The following is a 24,229-nucleotide window of genomic DNA, read 5'->3' as shown; positions in this document are numbered from 1 at the left end:
CAACAACCTTACCTCGGTAGTCTCATGGTGGGCTTGGCAATAAATCGGTTTCCTCCAAAACCCTACCTAGGCGTTCTTATGGTGAGCTTAGGAATAAACCGGCTTCCACAAAAACCCTACCTAGGCAGTCTCATGGTAGGATTGGGAATATACTGGTTTTCCCAACAACCCTAGCTGTTGGATTTCATATCCCTTTATCCCTATATATAATATAATAAGGATTTTAAATTAATCACATATTTCAAGAGTATTTGTACTTGTATTTAATTACATAAAGCTTTTCAATGCATTTTTAAGCTAAAAGCAATATGTCCAGTATAAATTCCAATGATGTTTATAACCAGCTTAGAACAGGTCATTGTTAAATGTATACATCTATAAATCTAAATTTAAATCTGTAACTAAATTTGTAAAAATATTGAGTATTTTAAAATTTCTATGTTTCCCTTATATAAAACTTGTTTCGTGTTAGATAACAATTTTTTCAGTCTGGTGAGTAAAAGAACAATACTAAAATCAATGTGTTGCTAATGATGAAACCCCATATTTTTGAATCACCTTTAAGATTTAAGAAACAACAGTATTTATTTCCTGAGCAACTTTTAAACATTTGTTAGCCGTAACACTAAATGTTTCTGTGATACATAGGAAACAGGAAGTACATCTCTTTATTTTATATTTTTAAACACTCTTCAAATCAAAACATGATTATATTTATATAAAAAAAAGAATTTATTATTGAATATTAGATTATAACAGGTAGTAAAAACTAGTTTGGTTACTATTTAGCTCAAGAGAAGTATACTACCTGATAAAAAGTACTGTAATGGATGTTCCTTAGTTAGATTCAATCTAGTTTGATGACACTTGGACGTGTAAGAACCATTTTATGTCCGATTCGACACACATCTATTTACATACCGTATCGTAAAACATTTATGACACTAGTCTCCTACTCCAGCTGTACCTTACTTTTTAATCCTATGTATAAGGTTGTAACCTTCCCCAAAATCCCTACCTCGGAAGTCTCATGGTGGGCTTGGGAATACACTGGCTTCCCCAAAATCCCTACCTCAAGTCTCATGGTGGGTTTGGGAATACACTGGCTTCCACAAAAATGCTAGCTCAGCAGTCTCATGGTGGGTTTAGGAATACACTGGCTTCCACAAAAATGCTAACTCAGCAATCTCATGGTGGGAAGGGAATACACTGGCTTCCCCAAAATCCCTACCTCGGCAATCTCATGGTGGGATTGGAAATACACTGGCTTCCACAAAATCCCTACCTCAGCAGTCTCATGGTGGGTTTGGGAATACACTGGCTTCCCCAAAATCCCTACCTCAGCAGTCTCATAGTGAGATTGGGAATACACAGGCTTCCACAAAAAACCTACTTCGGCAGTCTCATGATGGAGATTGGAAATACACTGGCCTCTTCAATAACCCAGCTCATAAGTCTCATGGTGTGATTGGAAATACACTGACGTCTTCAATAACCCAGCTCAGCAGTCTCATGGTGGGATTGGGAATAGACACTGGCTTCCACAAAAAACCCTACTTCTCAGTCTCATGATGGGATTGGAAATACACTGGCCTCTTCAATAACCCAGCTCATAAGTCTCATGGTGGGATTGGAAATACACTGGCCTCTTCAATAACCCAGCTCAGCAGTCTCATGGTGGGATTGGTAATACACAGGCTTCCACAAAAACCCTACTTCTCAGTCTCATGGTGGGATTGGGAATACACTGGCCTCTTCAATAACCCAGCTCATAAGTCTCATGGTGGGATTAGAAATACACTGGCCTCTTCAATAACCCAGCTCATAAGTCTCATGGTGGGATTAGAAATACACTGGCCTCTTCAATAACCCAGCTCAGCAGTCTCATTGTGGGCATTGGGAATACACAGGCTTCCACAAAAACCCTACTTCTCAGTCTCATGGTGTGATTGGAAATACACTGGCCTCTTCAATAACCCAGCTCATAAGTCTCATGGTGGGATTGGAAATACACTGGCCTCTTCAATAACCCAGCTCAGCAGTCTCATGGTGGGATTGGGAATACACAGGCTTCCACAAAAACCCTACTTCGAGTCTCATGGTGGGATTGGAAATACACTGGCTTCCACAAAAACCCTACTTCTCAAGTCTCATGGTGGGATTGGAAATACACTGGCTTCCACAAAAAACCCTACTTCTCAGTCTCATGGTGGGATTGGGAATACACAGGCTTCCACAAAAACCCTACTTCTCAGTCTCATGGTGGGATTGGGAAATACACTGGCTTCCACAAAAATGCTAACTCAGCAAGTCTCATGGTGGGATTGGGAATACTGGCCTTTTCCAACATCCCTACCTCAGCAGTCTCATGGTGGCATTGGGAATACACCGGCTTCCATAAAATCCTTACTTCTAGACAGTCTCATGGTGGGATTGGAAATACAATAGGCCTCTTCCTAACATCCCTACCTCAGCAATCTCATGGTGGGATTGGAAATATACACTGGTTTCCACGAAAACCTTACCTCAGCAGTCTCATGGTGGGATTGTGAATATACTGGCTTTCCAACAACCTTACCTCGGTAGTCTCATGGTGGGCTTGGCAATATGGTATCCCTTTATCCCTACCTATATATGGTGATGCTTAGGAATAAATTCCACAAAAACAATTTAAAGTTAATATACATGTTTCAACAATATCTGTTGTTTCATATCCTTTATTTAGTAATACAATAAGATTTTAAATTAATCACATATTTCAAGAGTTTTGTACTTGTATTTAATTACATAAAGCTTTTCAATGCATTTTTAAGCTAAAAGCAATATGTCCAATATAAATTTTAATGATGTTAATAATCAGCTTAGAATACAGGTCATTGTTAACATTTATAGATCTATAAATCTAAATTTAAATGTGTAACTAAATTTTTTTTAAAAATTAATTATTTATTTCTATGTTTCCCTTATATAAAATTTGTTTTCATGTTAGATAACAATTTTCTCTCTTTCTGGTGAGTAAAAGAACAATTTAAACTAAAATCACTGTGTTACTAATGAAGAAACCCCAATGTTTTTTAATAACCTTTAAGATTTAAGAAACAACAATATTTATTTCCTGAGCAACTTTTAAACATTTTATAGCCTTAAAACTAAATGTTTTTGTGATACATAGGAAACAGGAGGTACATCTCTTTATTTTATATTTTTTTAAACACTATTTTTAAAACATGATTATATTTATATAAAAAAACATGATTATTATTGAATATAAAAAACAGAGTAAAAACTAGTTTGGTTACTATTTAGCTCAAGAGAAATATACTACCTGATAAAAAGTACTGTAATGGATGTTCCTTAGTTAGATTCAATCTAGTTTGATGACACTTGGACGTGTAAGAACCATTTTATGTCCGATTCGACACACATCTATTTACATACCGTATCGTAAAACATTTATGACACTAGTCTCCTACTCCAGCTGTACCTTACTTTTTAATCCTATGTATAAGGTTGTAACCTTCCCCAAAATCCATACCTCGGAAGTCTCATGGTGGGTTTGGGAATACACTGGCTTCCCCAAAATCCCTACCTCAGCAATCTCATGGTGGGAATGGGAATACACTGGCTTCCACAAAATCCCTACCTTGGCAGCAGTTTCATGGTGGGTTTGGAATACACTGGCTTTCCACAAAATCCCTACCTTGGCAATCTCATGGTGGGAATGGGAATACACTGGCTTCCACAAAATCCCTAGCCTTGGCAATCTCATGGTGGGTTTGGAATACACTGGCTTCCACAAAATCCCTACCTTGGCAATCTCATGGTGGGAATGGAATACACTGGCTTCCCCAAAATCCCTACCTTGGCAATCTCATGGTGGGATTTGGGAATACACAGGCTTCTTCAAAAACCCTACCTCATAAGTCTCATGGTGGGAATTGGAAATACACTGGCCTCTTCAATAACCCAACTCGGCAGTCTCATGGTGGGATTGGGAATACACAGGCTTCCACAAAAACCCTACTTCTCAAGTCTCATGGTGGGATTGGAAATACACTGGCCTCTTCAATAACCCAGCTCATAAGTCTCATGGTGGGATTGGAAATACCCTGGCTTCCACAAAAACCCTACTTCTCAGTCTCATGGTGGGATTGGAAATACACTGGCCTCTTCAATAAACCCAGCTCTCAAGTCTCATGGTGGGATTGGGAAATACACTGGCTTCCACAAAAACCCTACTTCTCAGTCTCATGGTGGGATTGGAAATACACTGGCCTCTTCAATAACCCAGCTCAGCAGTCTGATGGTGGGATTGGGAATACCCTGGCTTCCACAAAAACCTTACTTCTCAGTCTCATGGTGGGATTGGAAATACACTGGCCTCTTCAATAACCCAGCTCAGCAGTCTCATGGTGGGATTGGGAATACACTGACTTTCCCAACAACCCTCGCTGTGGGATATGGTATCCCTTTATCCCTAAATATAATATATGCAATATAATAACAATTTAAAGTTAATTACATGTTTCAAGAATATCTGTGTTAACGTTTAGTTACACAAAGATTTTCAATGTTCTTTGCAGTTAAAAACAACATATCCAATATAAATTTTAATGATGTTAATAATCAGCTTAGAATAGGTCATTGTCACATTTATACATCTATAAATCTAAATTTAAATGTGTAACAAAAGTTGTAAACATATTTTGAAATTATTTATTTCTATTTTCCACTTAAATAAAATTTGTTTCATGTTAGATAAAACCTTTTCTCTCTTTCTGGTGAGTAAAAGAACAATTTAAACTACAATCACTGTGCTACTAATGATGAAACCCAATATTTTTTAACCACCTTTAAGATTTAAGAAACAACAATATTTATTTCCTGAGCAACTTTTAAACATTTGATAGCCGTAAAACTAAATGTTTTCTGTGATACATAGGAAACAGGAAGTACATCTCTTTATTTTATATATTTTTAAATATTTTTAAACACTCTTCAAATTAAAACATGATTATATTTATATAAAAAAAGATACAAACTAGTTTGGTTACTATTTAGCTCAAGAGAAGTATACTACCTGATAAAAAGTACTGTAATGGATGTTCCTTAGTTAGATCCAATCTGGTTTGATGACACTTGGACGTGTAAGAACTATTTTATGTCCGATTCGACACACATCTTATTTACATACCGTATCGTAAAACATTTATGACACTAGTCTCGTACTCCAGCTGTACCTTACTTTTTAATCCTATGTAAAAGGTTGTAACCGTTCCATTTGTTGCTTCTAAAACCGTTCACAGTAAAAACTTTTGTGCTATATCGAGTACTTTATTTTGATCTTCTGGACTTCTTCACACAACAGTTCCATTTTGATAGTGGCAAATTTTAAGCTTTAATGTTAGTACAAGTTATGGAAAACAATAATCATTTAAAGACTTCAAGTACTATATAAAATGTCAGAACAACATGTACCTGTAAACGTCATCGTAAGTATTGCCGTACACAAAGACACCTTGTAGACTGGAGTGTGAATGAATGTCCATGACAAAGTCCAGCTCCATGTTCTGGAACATTAACACAGGTAAATGTTTATCTTTCTCTAGGAGGCTCCACTTCTGACTGGTCCTTAACAGTAGAAACTACACTGGGACTGCAATAACCGACTGGGGCTGGTCTCTTTCATCTAGAAAACTTAAATCTCTGTGTCTTTTTCAAAAGGTGGATAGCGATACTGGCTTCATTTGCTATAACCAGGTGAAGATGGCAACCTGGTTAAATTTTCTCAGTAAAGGTATGAGAACATAAAGATAGGCCTATGCTATGAGTTGATACCAAAGACAATCCTACTTACTTTGCCCTAGCTCAACTTATAAATCAAGGAGAAGGCGGCATGCAGGGTGGGTCCTTGGTGAACTTTCAGATTGAAAAATTGTGAGAACATAAGGATACTCCGTAAATTGATACCAAAGACAATCCTACTTACTTTGCCCTAGCTCAATTTATAAATGAAGGAGAAGGCGGCATGCAGGGTGGGTCCTTGGTGAACTTTCTGATTGAAAAATGTGAGAACATAAGGATACTACTGTAAATTTGATACCAAAGACAATCCTTGTTACTCACATTTTGCCCTGGCTCAATTTATAAATGAAGGTGAAGGCAGATGCAGGGTAGGGACTTTGGTAAACTTTCTGATTGAAAAATGTGACAACATAAGGATGTGCTAGGTTGATATCAAAGCGATGTTGCTCACTTTGTCCTGGTCCAAGTTGGAAATGAAGGTGAAGGCAGCATGCAGGGTGGGTCCTTGGTGAACTTTCTGATTGAAAAATTGTGAGAACATAAGGATGTTCCGTAGGTTGATATCAAAGCCATGTTGCTCACTTTGTCCTGGTCCAAGTTGGAAATGAAGGTGAAGGCAGCATGCAGGGTGGGTCTTTGGTGAACTTTCTGATTGAAAAATTGTGAGAACATAAGGATGTGCTAGGTTGATATCAAAGCCATGTTGCTCACTTTGTCCTGGTCCAAGTTGGAAATGAAGGAGAAGGCAGCATGCAGGGTGGGTCCTTGGTGAACTTTCTGATTGAAAAATGTGACAACATAAGGATGTGCTAGGTTGATATCAAAGCCATGTTGCTCACTTTGTCCTGGTCCAATTTATAAATGAAGGTGAAGGCGATAGGGTAGGTCCTCTGTGAACTTTCTGATTGAAAAATGTTAGAACATAAGGATATGCTAATTTGATATCAAAGCCATGTTACTCACTTTGTCCTGGTCCAAGTTGGAAATGAAGGTGAAGGCAGCATGCATGGTGGGTCCTTGGTGAACTTTCTGATTGAAAAATGTGACAACATGAGGATATGCTAATTTGATATCAAAGCTATGTTGCTCACTTTGTCCTGGTCCAAGTTGGAAATGAAGGTGAAGGCAGCATGCAGGGTGGGATGGATCCACCGTGATATCTGGCTCCACACACGGTTCAGGTCTGCACCCATCAATGTGGATCTAAAATTTTTTTAATTAGTCAAACTTTCTTTAACTATTAATTGTATACAAAATATAATTTTGGGGGAATGAGTTAGTTGGCAACCCTAGTGATGAGGGATTAAATTATGCTTTACGTGGAAAATGAATGGGAAATCACTTACAATCTCAGAGCTAATAATAGGCTGCGGAAAAGGTATGAAAAATTGGAAAGCTGTAGTTCTTAAAAGACGTTTTACCAATGTTATATATGTAGTTCAATTTTTAATAATATGGAAAGCTTTAATGCAACAATCAGAACATATTTAGCTTATGGCTGTGTGAAACAAATCAAAATACTCGTACAGTCTCATGACTCTTGATGGGCCAAAAATTCAACCTCCTTCTAAGTTTAATTGAACTAAATGTTTTAGTATAAAGTTTTTGTGTATGCATGACTACAATATTTTCTAGATTTACTAAAATATAAAATAAATCCTACTAACCTGTAGTTTCCCAAGAACACTCCATCCGGGTTCATCATGGGGAAGATCTTAAAGATAACGTGGTCTCTGAGAGCCAAAGCCATCGGGTGGTTGCTAATCAAGAAGTCAATGATGCCTGCAAACACCTAAACATTTAGCTGTCAAATTAAAAATCCACTAAGTTAGGTGCCAAATTCTACAAAGTGGCTTGGAAATATTAAGCAGTCTCAGTAAGCTGTTTTTGTATGTTTACACCTTATCTTTCTCTGTCTGTTTGTGTATTGACAAAAAATGCACAGTTCAAAAGCCGTCAAAGTTATGACTTAGATATTTTCGTTCGTTTGCTAAACTTGATCTGGTTCCCGATTCGGTTAGGCAATCAGTTCACCTGTTACGCTATTAGGCAATTTACAATTAACGTTCCATGACCTGCTCATAGCACATAGACTAACAGCACAATCTACTGTAATATACAGGGTGTCCCACGAGTAACCCGACAAACTTCTCAGGGGGTTTTCTCTCATCAAAACAATGAAAAAGTTCATGTGAACATATGTCCGGAAACGCTTTGTTGGTGAACTACGGATGGCGAAAGATTTCGTCCGATTTTCTGGGGAAAGGCGGAAATACAGCGAAACTGATGATGGCCAATTAATTGGCCTCCTAGCTCTTCTGATTTAAATCCGTTATATTATTACCTTTTGGAGTAATTTAAAGCAAGTATACACAGAACCAGTTACTTCCAAAGAAGAATTATTGAACCAAAATGTTAAATTTTTGTGAACTACTTAGGAACGACCGAGATGCTATTAGAAAAGCCACACGTGGTTTCGTTAAACGCACTAGATTGTGCATAAATTATCAAGGAAATAATTTTGAACACCATTTATAAGGTATGGAAATTGGAATAAAAGATTCAGCAATTAAACTGTTTTGTTTACACGAAGAACGTTCATTTAATAAACAGATATTGCATTTCGCCTTATTTTTTGTATGTGCTGATTTAACTAAACATTAATTATTTAAACCTATGTGTTTGTTTATTATTGGTTTATTTTACACCATTACTTCAGACTTAAATTATTTAGTTTTGGTTAAAAAGTTTGCGTGTTTATTACCCATTTAATGAAGTCAATGTACTTACAATCTAAATAAAGCTGGGTTTTTAAAGTATTTTTCATATTTTGTCTGATATCTCACACGTGGGTAGTCTTACAGGTCTGAGACATATTTTATTTCAATTTTCAGTTCAGATTATTACATTAAATCTGATAAAGTTAGTTAACACCTAACTTTACACCGTATAAACATCAGTTTCGCTTTATTTCCAACACAGACATTTCCAAACAAGGCGTTTCCGGACATATGTTTATATGAACATTTTTCATCATTTTGACGAGAGGAAACCACCTGAGAAGTTTGTCGGGGTTACTTGTGGGACACCCTGTACAAACATTTACGTTAGCGTTTCAATGTTAATGATAAGAGATTGTATTGAATTGGAAGTCGTGTATGATACTCATTATTACTTTTAAAATGTTCAACCATGAATGAAGTGAAATCATTCTACACATATATCCACATATCATAATAAAAAAATACCTATACAACGTGTAAAAACAGTCGTTATTATTTGGTGTTTGATTTACTAAATATAATCTCATAGAAATAAGTAAAATTACTTGAGCGTTTACAAGTATTCTAAATTGGTATGTTGGTAAGCATGCTGGAAACGAGAATATCGCAGAACTTACTAACTTTGTAAACAAACTGTAAAAAAATTATACTATTTGTACACAACATATTGCATTGTACACAAAGTGTTTCTTGTGTCAGTGCCTCAGGAAAGGGATACAACTCGGTTAATTAGAACTGGAAGGTCCTTACGTACTTAACATTAAAAGTTGTATAGCTTATTTGACTAAGATTTTTAATTTAAAAAATGATACTAGAATGTGATAAGAAATCAAAATGAATCTATATTGAATTGTCTGGTACGGACCACATAATTAGTAATTATTCATTCCTCAATGTGTTTCCAAAATGCGTGTTATTTACACTGAAAGGTTTAGTGACAGTGTCTAGTAGCTGGTGAGAGTGTAGTGTGCGTGTGCTTGTGCGTGTGCGGCATGCAGTAACAACGGCGGGGCAGTATCATAGCCACGGGATCAATAGTGGGCGAGAAATGGCAGATGAATGAATGAGCCATTGCGCTGGACAGATGGCCCAATCTTCCTCAGCTCAGGCGACCTGACTGCTGATTGGTTTTCGTGCTGATACCATTTTTACAGACACTGCGATCAGTTCTGTACAGTAATATACTGTCTACTAATACTGAACGAAGCTTTTATAATGGAATTGAGAATGAATCTACGCTTGAGATCAGTGTAACGCTAGAATGAAGTGTAGTCTTGATAATATCACAAGAAAAAAATTCGTTACCATGGAGGTTACTAAAATTAACTTAAACCACCGTGTCTTTCTTTCATTAATAATTGAGACGTAAGCCGTCTTGAGATATAAAAGTACGTCATCCAAGAGGAAGTGATAAATACACGAAAACAATACGCAATTCCCTGGTATTAGTATTTACAAACCCTTACTACAAACAGTTGAACTAATCTACACGAATCAGCCTTCAGTTCAAGGCATGAGATTCATGAAAGATAACCTTGAACAGTAAAATCAATAAAACCCACACGCCAATATACATACAGGTAGACACGAAACAAGTACTACACAAAGGATAACCTGACAGTGTAGTGGGACTTTCCTAGGCCGTTAGTACACACAAGTTAGCTTACGATATGGGGTTGTTACACACCACCTGCACGCACACGCTATCTCGGACAGCGTGGTGGGGTTGTTACACACCACCTGCACGCACAAGCTAGCTCGGTCAGCGTGGTGGGGGCCCTCTAAGTATCACCACACGTACGGTAAACCAGACAGCGTGGTGGGGTTGTTACACACAATATGCACGCACAAGCTAGCTCGGTCAGCGTGGTGCGGGCCCTCTAAGTATCACCACACGTACGGTAAACCAGACAGCGTGGTGGGGTTGTTACACACAATATGCACGCACAAGCTAGCATCGGTCAGCGTGGTGGGGGCCCTCTAAATATCACCACACGTACGCTAAACAAGTCTGCGTGCTGGGGTTGTTACACACAATATGCACGCACAAGCTAGCTCGGTCAGCGTGGTGGGGGCCCTCTATGTATCACCACACGTACGCTAAACCAGACAGAGTGGTGGGGTTGTTACACACAATATGCACGTACAAGCTAGCTCGGTCAGCGTGGTGGGGGCCCTCTAAGTATCACCACATGTACGCTAAACAAGTCAGCGTGCTGGGGTTGTTACACACCATCTGTGTGCACAAGCTAGCTCGGTCAGCGTGGTGGGGGCCCTCTATGTATCACCACACGTACGCTAAACCAGAACAGAGTGGTGGGGTTGTTACACACAATATGCACGTACAAGCTAGCTCGGTCAGCGTGGTGGGGGCCCTCTATGTATCACCACACGTACGCTAAACCAGACAGCGTGGTGGGGTTGTTACACACAATATGCACGCACAAGCTAGCATCGGTCAGCGTGGTGGGGGCCCTCTAAGTATCACCACACGTACGCAACACCAGTCAGCGTGGTGGGGTTGTTACACACCATCTGCACGCACAAGCTAGCTCGGTCAGCGTGGTGGGGGCCCTCTAAGTATCACCACACGTACGCTAAACCAGACAGCGTGGTGGGGTTGTTACACCCATCTGCGTGCACAAGCTAGCTCGGTCAGCGTGGTGGGGGCCCTCTATGTATCACCACACGTACGCTAAACCAGACAGAGTGGTGGGGTTGTTACACACAATATGCATGTACAAGCTACATCGGTCAGCGTGGTGGGGGCCCTCTAAGTATCACCACATGTACGCTAAACAAGTCAGCGTGCTGGGGTTGTTACACACCATCTGTGTGCACAAGCTAGCTCGGTCAGCGTGGTAGGGGCCCTCTATGTATCACCACACGTACGCTAAACCAGACAGCGTGGGTGGGGTTGTTACACACAATATGCACGTACAAGCTACATCGGTCAGCGGGTGGGGGCCCTCTCAGTATCACCACACGTACGCTAAACCAGTCAGCGTGCTGGGGTTGTTACACACCATCTGTACGCACAAGCTAGCTCTGTCAGCGTGGTGGGGGCCCTCTATGTATCACCACACGTACGCTAAACCAGACAGCGTGGTGGGGTTGTTACACACCATCTGCGTGCACAAGCTAGCTCGGTCAGCGTGGTGGGGGCCCTCTAAGTATCACCACACGTACGCTAAACCAGACAGCGTGGTGGGGTTGTTACACACAATATGCACGTACAAGCTACATCGGTCAGCGTGGTGGGGCCCTATAAGTATCACAACACGTACGCTAAACCAGTCAGCGTGCTAGGGTTGTTACACACAATATGCACGCACAAGCTACATCGGTCAGCGTGGTGGGGGCCCTCTCAGTATCACTACACGTACGGTAAACCAGACAGCGTGGTGGGGTTGTTACACACAATATGCACGTACAAGCTACATCGGTCAGCGTGGTGGGGGCCCTCTAAGTATCACCACACGTACGCTAAACAAGTCAGCGTGCTGGGGTTGCTACACACCATCTGTGTGCACAAGCTAGCTCGGTCAGCGTGGTGGGGGCCCTCTATGTATCACCACACGTACGCTAAACCAGACAGCGTGGTGGGGTTGTTACACACATCTGCATGCATAAGCTAGCTTGGTCAGCGTGGTGGGGGCCCTCTAAGTATCACCACACGTATGGTAAACCAGTCAGCATGGTGGGGTTGTTACACCCATCGGCACCCACAAGCAGTGGGGCGCTTGGTCAGCGTGGTGGGGACCCTCTAAGTATCACCACACGTACGCAACACCAGTCAGCGTGGTGTGGTTGTTACTCACCATCTGTGTGCACAAGCTAGCTCGATCAGCGTGCTGGGGTTGTTACACCATCTGTACGCACAAGCTACATCGGTCAGCGTGGTGGGGGCCCTCTAAGTATCACCACACGTACGCTAAACCAGTCAACGTGGTGGGGTTGTTACACACATCTGTACGCACAAGCTAGCTCGGTCAGCGTGGTGGGGGCCCTCTAAGTATCACCACACGTACGCTAAACCAGACAGCGTGGTGGGGTTGTTACACCCATCTGCGTGCACAAGCTAGCTCGGTCAGCGTGGTGGGGTTGTTACACACAATATGCACGTACAAGCTACATCGGTCAGCGTGGTGGGGGCCCTCTAAGTATCACCACACGTACGCAAACCAGTCAGCGTGGCGTGCCGTGGGCCGCGCGCCGCATCGTCCTGTGTCCTTGGTATCGATTTGTGGAGAGGCTGGCAGCTCGCCCCCAATCTCTGGCTCAACTCTGCGCATAAATATTGCGAGTATTTCTTTATTTTGGCCCTAAAATATCCAACATCGAATTTTATACAATTACTTACAGCGGCATTTAAGTAGCGCATGTCTTCAGTATTTAAAGTAAAAAATCGTGTTCGGTTTTAAATCCCATCTCATTCTGAGCGCTTTCCCCACATCTCAGCATTACAATGGTTTTACAAAAAAGCTGTAATGCTAGATCTTTCGAAATACCATTAACATCTGAGCTATCATGAAACAGATATGAAACGGCATCAATTTCATTCCTAGATTTGCAACAAAACTAAGAGAATCTACACCTACAGCAGACTTGACACCTATGGTAATATTGTACCGTATGTGTCACTTATTAATTCTTAATTAATTAGTCTCAAAAATATTACTTATAATTTTTGGAAAAGTCCTCATAGTTATAACTACCTCAAAATTTATTTGATCCATTCCCATTTGAATGCGTGTATTTTAGAGTTAAAGCAGAGTTAGAGTCAAAGAAAGTTGCTTTGGCTTTGAAAATATTGGGCTTTTATCAGTCCGAGGCCTTTAGCAGCTAACGAATATTAATTCTAGTAGATGTTTATTTTACTTCAACTCACATATGCCTGTAGAGTGTTGCCTTCGTGATGACTGAATACAGTTATTAAACATTGGCTGAGCTTTATCGAAGCATGCCAAGGTGGGGCTTGAAAAATTTCATGTCTGTCTGTCTGTCTGTCTGTCCGCACGATATCTCGAAATCGAACTGACCTACAGACATTAAAAGTTTGCTTGAAGCTTCATTTCTAAATTAGCAACACTGAGTTATGAAGCCTGTCACTCCATTGGGTTCGGCTGAGCGTTAGCGAATATTTTTACATTGGTCTTATGGATAGATGGCTACGAGAAATTTGCAGAATAAATAAATTGTGTACAATCATATGAGATTTTGAAAAGTGAAACTTTTATTCAAAAAGTATAAAGAAAATATTATGGACTAGAGTCAATGTTAAAAGTAGGTGAAATATTTCATTTCAGCACACACTTACGTTGTAGTACCCTCACTAGCTTACCAGAACTTTTATTATTTGAACACTGCTATGAAACCTAACTTACATACAAACATTTGAATGAACCGTGTGTCAAGATATCTCGAGAAAGATATCATCTGTACACTTGTAATTCTGCATGAAACTTCATTTCTACATAGAGCAAGAGTGCTAGTCGGTCTTAAATAATACATGTATACAATACAAAGCTTCACATAATACATGTCGTCTATCAGTGACACAATCTCAATTGCTATGAGATTTCCCACCCGCCTGCCTTCGATCCAACAACAACGAAATTACCTCATTTCTACAAATGCATTTGTAACATTTTGTTGAAATTAGGCTATTTTAGGCTGGTCACAGTTTCTTGCAAGACTCTTTAATGAAATGAAAAATGTCTTTATTAGAGGCGAAGTCAGGACTATAAAGAACCTAATGCAAAAGTTCTGAGCACGCTGGAGTCTATTTGAAAGCTCCACAGTCATGTCATTAATGTCATGTCACAGTAGTTGAAGTGAGACAGTACAAGAGTCTTTATCAGCATTATTTTTAACTTGCTGTGGTAGATATGAAGCCAACCGCTTGAGGCTGTGAACACCGGTAAAGACCCTATTACATATCAAAGAAGCCTGTTCAGTCCATCTTAAGTGTTTGTCAATAATAAGTCCTAGATTTTTACTTTCTCAGAGTATTCTAGCTGTTGATCATTTAGTTTCAATTTGAGAGCCGTAGTAAAGTCAATTTTACGTACAAGCTTTGAATGACCTATCATAATACACTGAGTTTTGTCTAAGTTTAATTTTAGTCCATGTTTCCACGTCCAGTGAGTAACAGTGTCAGTATCGGAATTCAAGAGAGTCACACAAGTTTGCATTTCTCTTATAGAAAAGTGGCGGTATATTTGTAAGTGGTGAATGAGAAGTTCATCTCAATTTACCTTGGCAGACGTAGGAGGAGGGAGTCTCCCCTGGGTGTATCCGGCTCAAGATCACCACAACTCTCATCTTCCTCCCGGAGGTCATGTTCTTCGGGTGCGTGATGGTCAGCAAGTCCAGCCTCCGGTTTTGCTAAACCAAATTGGCCATGTTGGTGACTATAGTACTTACATCGTGCAATAAAGCTCCAATTAAATTTTACGTGCCTTTGACATAACGTTATTACTCATTTACTAATTTTCGGAATGAAACGGGCCACTTATAAAGAAAGGCTGGGAGGAAGGGACTAATAGAGTTAATAAATCTCTCAAAGTGAAAAAACTTCTTTAAAGTTGTAAGGAAAAATGTCAACCTGTTGGAGCTAAGATCATTTCAAAGATGTTGAAGTGCCTGTTGGCAAAAAATAATAATTTAAAAGCCAACTTTCTAATTCTTTCTTCTTTTTCATTCTTTTATATTTAAGAGCCGTTACGATTAAACGCTATTCTTGTTTTCTTTTGATGATTCACAAATACTCAATATTAGGTTAAGTTAAAAAAGTCCATTGCTCTTTTTAGTACACTTTATTTGTACTAAAGTATGAAAATGAAATTAAATATAAGTTTATTTCCACAATCTTCATGTTGGTACAGAGATTACAATTGTGTTTGCAAATAATTATTAGTTAACAAAGAAATTAAAAACATTGTAATTCCTAAATAAATAATTGGAAATTAGCCTACATGTGCAAGCAGCCTATGCGTAGGCTAGAGACGCTATCCTTTACAGAAATTAATTTTAGTTTGCTTTGCCGGATATGGTTCAGAGGCAAACGAGAGAGCTACAATGACAATAACAATTTAAATTAAACAATCCGACTCTAAAAATATATTTAATTTACTTGAAGTAATTATAACTTTCAGGGTGTATATTTCTATCAGGAATGAGATAACGTCCACTAAAACATAACAGGAAAGCAGAGTGACTTATCACAGTTACAAAAGTCATTTACGCATTTACGTGGTGATCAAATTTCGCGTTAAATTACATAATGACCTAAGTGAATGCTTTACATATAAAGTTATAAAGTTAATATGCGGTCAAATACATTTTCACTCTGTATAAGGAGCGTGTGCGTTTCAGAAAACGTTAGAAATATCGGAAACCGTAAAATGTGTTTTAGCGATAATAGCTCGAACTTTCCAAAAAGTAGTTACTGTCGTAGATTTGAAATTTAGATGTTTTAATACTGAATTATCTATAGCCGAGTTTTAAGTTTCAAAATTTCCAATAACAAATGTCAAGGAATAAGTTTGCACATTCTTTCAAATCAAAGAACAAAAGAGATGTTCTAGGCCCGATGACGAAAACAGAAAAAATAATACATCGAGCCAGTTTTCACCTGAGAATCGGGCAGCAGACTCCCTGACTCCCCATGAAACTAATAACACAATAATGGGGATAAGAAAGAACAAAAGTTCATGCATACATAAAAAGTTAGTTACGAATGATTTAGAACTTTATTTCGTGGCTTACAGACGTTTTCTGGTCGTAAACACGGTTGTAGACGGGTGATCGCTTGTTTATAGCCATTCTGGTCTAAAGCTCCCAAGAAACGCGCCACATAGTAGTGCTTGTTGTCACGCAGACAGTGTGGACACGGCCGACACCGTGTTACAGTTACATCATTCAAACACAGCACCCAGGTGTTACAGGCAAACCAAGTGTTGTACCGTACATAACAATAGTTGACAGTACGATAAAACAATCGTCATTAACCCGAAACAAGTGTTATAACGTACATCACAATATTTGACGGTACAATAAAACAATCGTCATGAACCCGAAACAAGTATTATAACGTACATCACAATATTTGACAGTACGATAATAAAACAATCGTCATGAACCCGGAACAAGTGTTATAACGTACATCACAATATTTGACAGTACGATAAAACAATCGTCATGAACCCGGAACAAGTATTATAACGTACATCACAATATTTGACAGTACGATAAAACAATCGTCATGACCCGGAACAAGTGTTATAACGTACATCACAATATTTGACAGTACGATAAAACAATCGTCATGAACCCGGAACAAGTGTTATAACGTACATCACAATATTTGACAGTACGATAAAACAATCGTCATGAACCCGGAACAAGTGTTATAACGTACATCACAATATTATACAGTACGATAAAACAATCAACACTGTTATACCGTTTATCACAATACTTGATAGTGTGATAAAACAATCGTCATGAAAACGGTGTATGGTTCTTTAGAAATTCTTTTAAATATGTTGGGCCGAAATACTTTAATCAACAGCCTTCTGAAGTGAAAGACTGTAGCACAGTAAAAGTGTTTAGTATTAAGTTGAAAAAGTGGTTATTTGCAAATAGTGATATCAGTTTTTTTTTTTTTTTTTTTCTAAAGGAGAGGCCGATCCCCTTTTAACAATCAATACACTTGCATAATTATTTATTTTGTTGTCAGTTTATTTATTGTTTTCTCGTCGTTATATTTATTTTTTTAACTGTACATAGTGTGTGTATTTATGTATTACCTCATTGTTCTATTATTTATTTGTACATGTGTGTTATATTTATTTTTACTTTTGTTGTCGTTAAATGTTAAATGTTTGTTTCCTTAATACAGTGACGAGAAAGATTTAATATATCTAAAAGCATGAATCACAAATGCATTAGTCAAATAAGGCAAGTGATTAGCACACGGCACGGAGTGAGCAGTCTATAAAGAGTTTGGACTCTAGCTAATAAACATTTTTTCTATTATTGCGCTGCCACACTACTGGATGAAGTGGCAGTGTGGCATATTCCTAGAATGTACATTGTTGTAAAACCGTATTTTTGTGGAGGAATAAACTCATTATTTCATTTTTTCATTAAGTGTTATATCCTGTATCATAATATTGGATAGTATGATAAAATAATCGTCATAAACGCTTATTTTCTTACTTGGCTGACTCAAACATTCCGTAAGACTAAATTGGTAAGTCTCGGCCACGATAGCTCTGTCCATAAATATTCATTTTGCGTATACTAATAGTTACTAAGCCCATAACTTGCAAATATTAATATTAACGTTTTGAACATTAAATGATATAAGTAATTCAGTTCTAACCTTTATGTTTTTGACGATTAAAGTCAACAGTGTAATGTTACGTGACTTAACCTTCAGGCGAAGCTGTTTTTATTTCATTAATTAATGACTCGACTTAAAGCTAATCAGTTTGGATTGTTCTAGGCGGTTTCGTGCTCCAACACTTTGTGGTGATCATTATTTACTTTGTGAAGCCAATATTTGGCAGTACAGTTAAGGGAAAGTATTTTTATTGAGAAAATAATTTAGGACTTTGCGTTGCCATAAAGGAAGTGTTCAAAGTTGAAGAATATGTTTTCTAAATGCTATATAAGCACAAAAAGCCAGACAGCAATATTCGTCCCAGGAAAAGAGTCTTTACTTAACGACAGAGTGTTATAATAAATTATTATTATCAGCTCTGATTGCTAAAATATATTTATTAGTGTAAATCCCTTTGTACTACGGTATATTGTCATGACACATAAATTCTTTTAGCGATTTGCTGTTAAAATAAAATGTTGTCAGACAGTTCGGCTTTATTTTTTAGGACATATTTGATGGGAAATATGTACTCATATAGGAAAATTACAGACGATGTTTTTAACTATTGCTGAAAGTACAACAGTAACCAACGCAACCTAGGAATGTGCGAAGGCTTCACGTATGAGCACTACAGATATAATTTCAGACAATTCGAAAGTATAATCATTTCAACTGTTTCCCGGTATAATTGAATGAGATGCCCAATTAAAGGTATTTCGTTGCTGAATATATACTATACTCAGTCAAAATTTGAAATCTTAGGCTTCAAAAAGAGACGATTGTATCTGTTTCTAAAACACGTCTGTACAAAATAAAGTTGTGAAATAATTACATTTTAAAATCTACACGAGTATGGTCTCAAAGTACTATTAGAACTTGGTAATTTGAATATAATCTTAAATTTGTTTACTAATTACTAAGTATATTTAAACAATATTACTAGTATTACGAGTACATAATACAATGTAAGAGCTCGAGGATTTGTATAAATAGTAATGTAATGTCATTATTAAGTACTAAGGTAATTGTAATACTTTCAAGTTTACAAGAAATACTTGTTTTTAATGTATATATTATGAGTAGCCACTTTAAGATGGAAATGTTCGTTCGGTATTGAAATGATCGATATGCTATTACATGATCATACACACACATGATATGAGTGCATGTATGTATGTATATATAGATGAGTAAAATTTATCGTAAATTTAAATAAAACATCTGAAATTCTATTCGATCTGGCTCATATTGGATATCCTGCTGGCAGTGATAACGTTACTGTTTTGCTATAAAAAAACTCACGAACGTGTATGATTTACTTTTTGTAGCAAACGAATTTCAAAAAACTATATAACAAGACTTATGTTTTCTCGTTTAACAGTGAATTCCCCGTGGTTTAGGAACGTCAGTCATATCTATGCGCAATGTCATGCAAGATGAGATGAAGCGAAACTAATCGAAATTCATGTTGGTTGGATTAAAAGCAAACTAATTTATTAAAAATAGTTTATATGTGAAGATTTACTGCCATATAAAACTCACTACTTATTACACAAGTTACTAACTATTTTACTATAGAAACATCAATCAGTTTCTTTGTTTAACGACACTTTAAAGTTAACGGTTAATACGACTATAAAGCAAGTGGTGTAACAAACTAATTAAACAGTTACTGATACGTATTCATCTTCCAGGTGACTACTTCAGCTAAGAATGGTTATGTTGAATGTTTAATGTAGTTTTTCCTGTCTTTTCAAGACCTTTAAATAAATTAAATATGCAGTTTCGTTTTAAAATATTATCTTTCAATCAAACGTTTCAAAAATTATAATAAATTCCCTGTATTTTCGAATATATCACGAATATCTTAAAGCAAGCATAACAGAAACAGTGGCATTTGACATCGTCATATAAAACTATTCATAATCATTTTAATTTAATATGACTTGTAAATGAATAAAAATGTACCAATATTAATTATATGATGATTGAATCATTGATTCAGAAAGGCCTTGCAATAGTAAAATTATTATTGGAAAACTTTTTTATTCATTTACCAGTGAACATTAAATTAAACTTTCTCCAATGCTCCAAGATTCTTCATTGTTACTTTCAGGTTATCGGTTACCTAGGACAAACTTAACACTAACAATAATTAAGTTACTAATAAATTACAAGATATTATAGTGATGCAATTGATTTTTTACAGGGACATTTTTCTTTTTTACGAGTTATTTTTATCAGTCCACAAGAAATTACAGACATTTAAAAAAGGAAATTTAGGAAATGTTGTAAACAGAACCAAATAAAAACCACTGAAGATAAAAATTATAATTTCTTACAATATTAAAATTAGTGCACATAATGAAGTTATGGTGGACCTGAACTCAAGATTCAAAATGGAAACTACTTATAGTTTTAAGAAGTGACGCGTTTTTTTAATGATTTATACCTTATTGAAATTGTATTTGTAATTAACGTTAATTTACAAAATAACACGTTTGGATTACAAAACTTCGTAAGGAAATCAATTATGTATAAATTAAAATCACGTTTTTCCCTCCAGTCCTTAATCGTGTACATACAGTAAAAACAGTCATATCCTTATCTTTATGCCTTTTTCTTTATATCTGAATACGATGCCCCTAAATTCTGCTCCAAACTCCACGTGGAACCATAAAACATTTCTCCATTTTTCTAGTCTCCAAAAACATATTTTAACTATAAATATTTATTTTCAACAGAAAACTGGTTACACCACCTTAAGATAAATAATACAGATATGAACAAATTTAAAACTGCTGTTAATCGTTCAAAGAATCACATAATTTGACATGTTTATAATTCATTTCTTTCATTGTTTAAAAGTTGTTGAAATTTTCTATCCAGGTGCGACCCATTCGTTAAGCAAACTTGGCGGATACCTAGCTTCGGAAGGAAGGGGGGGGGACAAAAGGGTAAATTACAAAGATTTGTATAAAGTATTGCAGTTTTACATACATGCTAAAACTTTCTTGCGTTACTTTGAAATAAAACTATAGTAATGATCAAGCTGTAATTTATTCGTGTTGGGATGTCACGTCAGCGTAATCACTGGGTCGGCAACGTGTCGGCTACTGAGGTATGTCTTATGTGTTACTCAGGTATGTCTTATGTGTTACTCAGGTATGTCTTATGTGTTACTCAGGTATGTCTTATGTGCTACTCAGGTATGTCCTATGTGTTACTCAGGTATGTCCTATGTGTTACTCAGGTATGTCTTATGTGTTACTCAGGTATGTCTTATGTGTTACTCAGGTATGTCTTATGTGTTACTCAGGTATGTCCTATGTGTTACTCAGGTATGTCTTATGTGTTACTCAGGTATGTCTTATGTGTTACTCAGGTATGTCTTATGTGTTACTCAGGTATGTCCTATGTGTTACTCAGGTATGTCTTATGTGTTACTCAGGTATGTCCTATGTGTTACTCAGGTATGTCCTATGTGTTACTCAGGTATGTCCTATGTGTTACTCAGGTATGTCCTATGTGTTACTCAGGTATGTCTTATGTGTTACTCAGGTATGTCTTATGTGTTACTCAGGTATGTCTTATGTGTTACTCAGGTATGTCTTATGTGTTACTCAGGTATGTCCTATGTGTTACTCAGGTATGCCTTATGTGTTACTCAGGTATGTCCTATGTGTTACTCAGGTATGTCTTATGTGTTACTCAGGTATGTCCTATGTGTTACTCAGGTATGTCTTATGTGTTACTCAGGTATGTCCTATGTGTTACTCAGGTATGTCTTATGTGTTACTCAGGTATGTCCTATGTGTTACTCAGGTATGTCTTATGTGTTACTCAGGTATGTCTTATGTGTTACTCAGGTATGTCCTATGTGTTACTCAGGTATGTCTTATGTGTTACTCAGGTATGTCCTATGTGTTACTCAGGTATGTCTTATGTGTTACTCAGGTATGTCTTATGTGTTACTCAGGTATGTCTTATGTGTTACTCAGGTATGTCCTATGTGTTACTCAGGTATGTCTTATGTGTTACTCAGGTATGTCCTATGTGTTACTCAGGTATGTATTATGTGTTACTCAGGTATGTCCTTATGTGTTACTCAGGTATGTCTTATGTGTTACTCAGGTATGTCCTATGTGTTACTCGGGTATGTCTTATGTGTTACTCAGGTATGTTTTATGTATGTTCTATGTCAATACGTATGTGACAGAGACAACAATATCAGAGTATTGCGCGGTTGTGGCGCGCGAGGCGTTGACACTGTGGTTGGGTGTGTCAACCATGCCTCTGTTTGAAGATAGTATTATAGTCCAGAAGCTGAAATCATATTTGCATTATACAAGCAAACGATTGGTTTATCTTGAAATCGATAGAAAACTTTCCCCAAAGAAATAAACCAATCGGTTACTTAAAATTCAAATTTCAAATTCAAATTCAAACCTTTTTACTAACGTAAACAATATACATTATTTGGTAAAAGTCAGCCATTTAGTATACAATTTTGCAAACATACCACAGTGTCACATTTATACATTCATATTTTGCATTCATTAATTCCAGTTACTCGCCAATTTTCACCATTTTCAACGCCAGGGTCTATTTTCAAAATGGGTGGTCTCCCAGTTACATGCCAAAAACTCGCCGACATTACAAATTGCCATTGACGCTAAAAAGCGTTTAAGACGGGTTTTTAACGCCTTAGGCGTTGGTGCATTTTTAATGGAATCTGGCAATCTGTTGATAAAATGGACACCTGGTTGCGAAGGCAAGTGTTCATAATCCACCGTTCTATGTTTTCCAGAACGGTAGTTGTCTCTGCCTCTTGTGTCATATCCGTGCACGTCACGGCCCCTCATCAGGGTACATTTGGACATACAGAATGAAACTGTCTCCAGGGTGTACAGACAGGGCAGAGTCAACAGTTGCAAGTGTTTGTAGGCTGGTCGGCACGACTCTCTAAAACTCAATTTTGCAATTACTTTACCTATGTATGTTGCCAGGGGTGAGTTCAACTTCTCCAAACTAAAGTTAATTAAAAATTACATTCATTCGTAAATTACTGAGAAAGAGTTTCAAGGAATATCCACTCTATCAATAGAATAAGACTTGGTCCAAACTATAGATTTAAGTAATCTTTATCAACTTTCACAAAATAAAACTAAGAAAAATGAAATGATAAACAAACCTCATGTAAAATTTTAGAAACACAGTTCTTTCTAATGGATTGCAAAAAAATTGTTTTTTTGTTGTTTGTATATTTATTAAGTTATTTTTGGAATAAAATTTAAAAAAAAAACATGATATATGCTGTTGTTATAGGCAATAGAAGTCTTGTTTAATTTAAAAGATGCCATAGAAGAATTTCTCTTTTTTGTATAGTTTCAGTGTGGGAGTGGTGCAGTTTGTGTTTGGAGAAGGCGGTAAAAGAGTATTTTGCCTAGAGTATCGGAATATCTTGCATCAGAACTGATTCTATCCTTTGTGAATCATGTTAGTTAACAATGAAAACAGAACCAGAATTAGAATGGATTTATCCTACTACTGATGATTTAAATGAAAAGGACTAGTGATATTTTGAATGAAAAGGAAATTAAAATAACGTATTGCGCTTATATCCAATCTCTTCTTAGATTTGGAAACGTTGCTTGGGGTGGCACACTAAAACCAATTTCGAACCCCTTTACAAAAAAACTTTGCAAAAATGTATCTTAAAAGCAAGATTAAGGAAAAATAAGCGTTATCCTACTGACACTCTTTTTCATGAATCTTCACTCCTTTACTTGCGACAGTTGTACATAAAGCATCTTTTAGTTCATATTTATAAATATTACAACATAATTTTCCCAGAAACATCACATTCTTATAATACAAGGCACGCAATTAATGTCGGTATACACAACTTCAATTTCAATTTTTAAGAAAAACTTTAATTTTTTTCTTTCTGCAGATTGGCCTTGAAGGAGTCGAGGCCCTAATCTTATCTAAAACGGGCGGGCTTGACCTTGGTCCTTTCTCTCATCCCTTCACCCCCCACCGACACCACCTGTCATTAATCTTCATTTTCAAGTTTATAATTACTTCAAGTAAATTACATATATTTTTTGTGCCGGATTGTTTAATTTAAATTGTTATTGTTATTGTTGTTCTTTCGTTTGCCTCTGAACCATACCAAGCAAAACAAACTAAAATTAATTTCTGTAAAGGATAGCGTCTTTAGCCTACGCTCAGTCTGCTT

General features: G+C 37.2%; 1 protein-coding gene across 1 annotated transcript in view; it reads right to left on the bottom strand.

The window, feature by feature from the left end:
• The window catches only part of LOC124369404 (cytosolic carboxypeptidase 6-like), a 101,498-nt gene that overhangs the window by 21,450 nt on the left and 55,819 nt on the right, over positions 1-24,229 (bottom strand). The window contains exons 8-11 of the mRNA XM_046827408.1: positions 14,849-14,978; positions 7,473-7,587; positions 6,897-7,008; positions 5,479-5,570 (exon numbers count right to left, since the gene is read on the bottom strand). Of these exons, the coding sequence (XP_046683364.1) occupies positions 5,479-5,570; positions 6,897-7,008; positions 7,473-7,587; positions 14,849-14,978 (449 nt within the window). The remainder of the gene's footprint in view (positions 1-5,478; positions 5,571-6,896; positions 7,009-7,472; positions 7,588-14,848; positions 14,979-24,229) is intronic.

This window comes from Homalodisca vitripennis, chromosome X, assembly GCF_021130785.1.
Source record: "Homalodisca vitripennis isolate AUS2020 chromosome X, UT_GWSS_2.1, whole genome shotgun sequence".
In the NCBI taxonomy this organism is placed as follows: Eukaryota; Metazoa; Arthropoda; class Insecta; order Hemiptera; family Cicadellidae; genus Homalodisca; species Homalodisca vitripennis.
The sequence above is the reverse complement of the archived record's forward strand: the minus strand, read 5'-3'. Positions and strand labels throughout refer to the sequence as shown.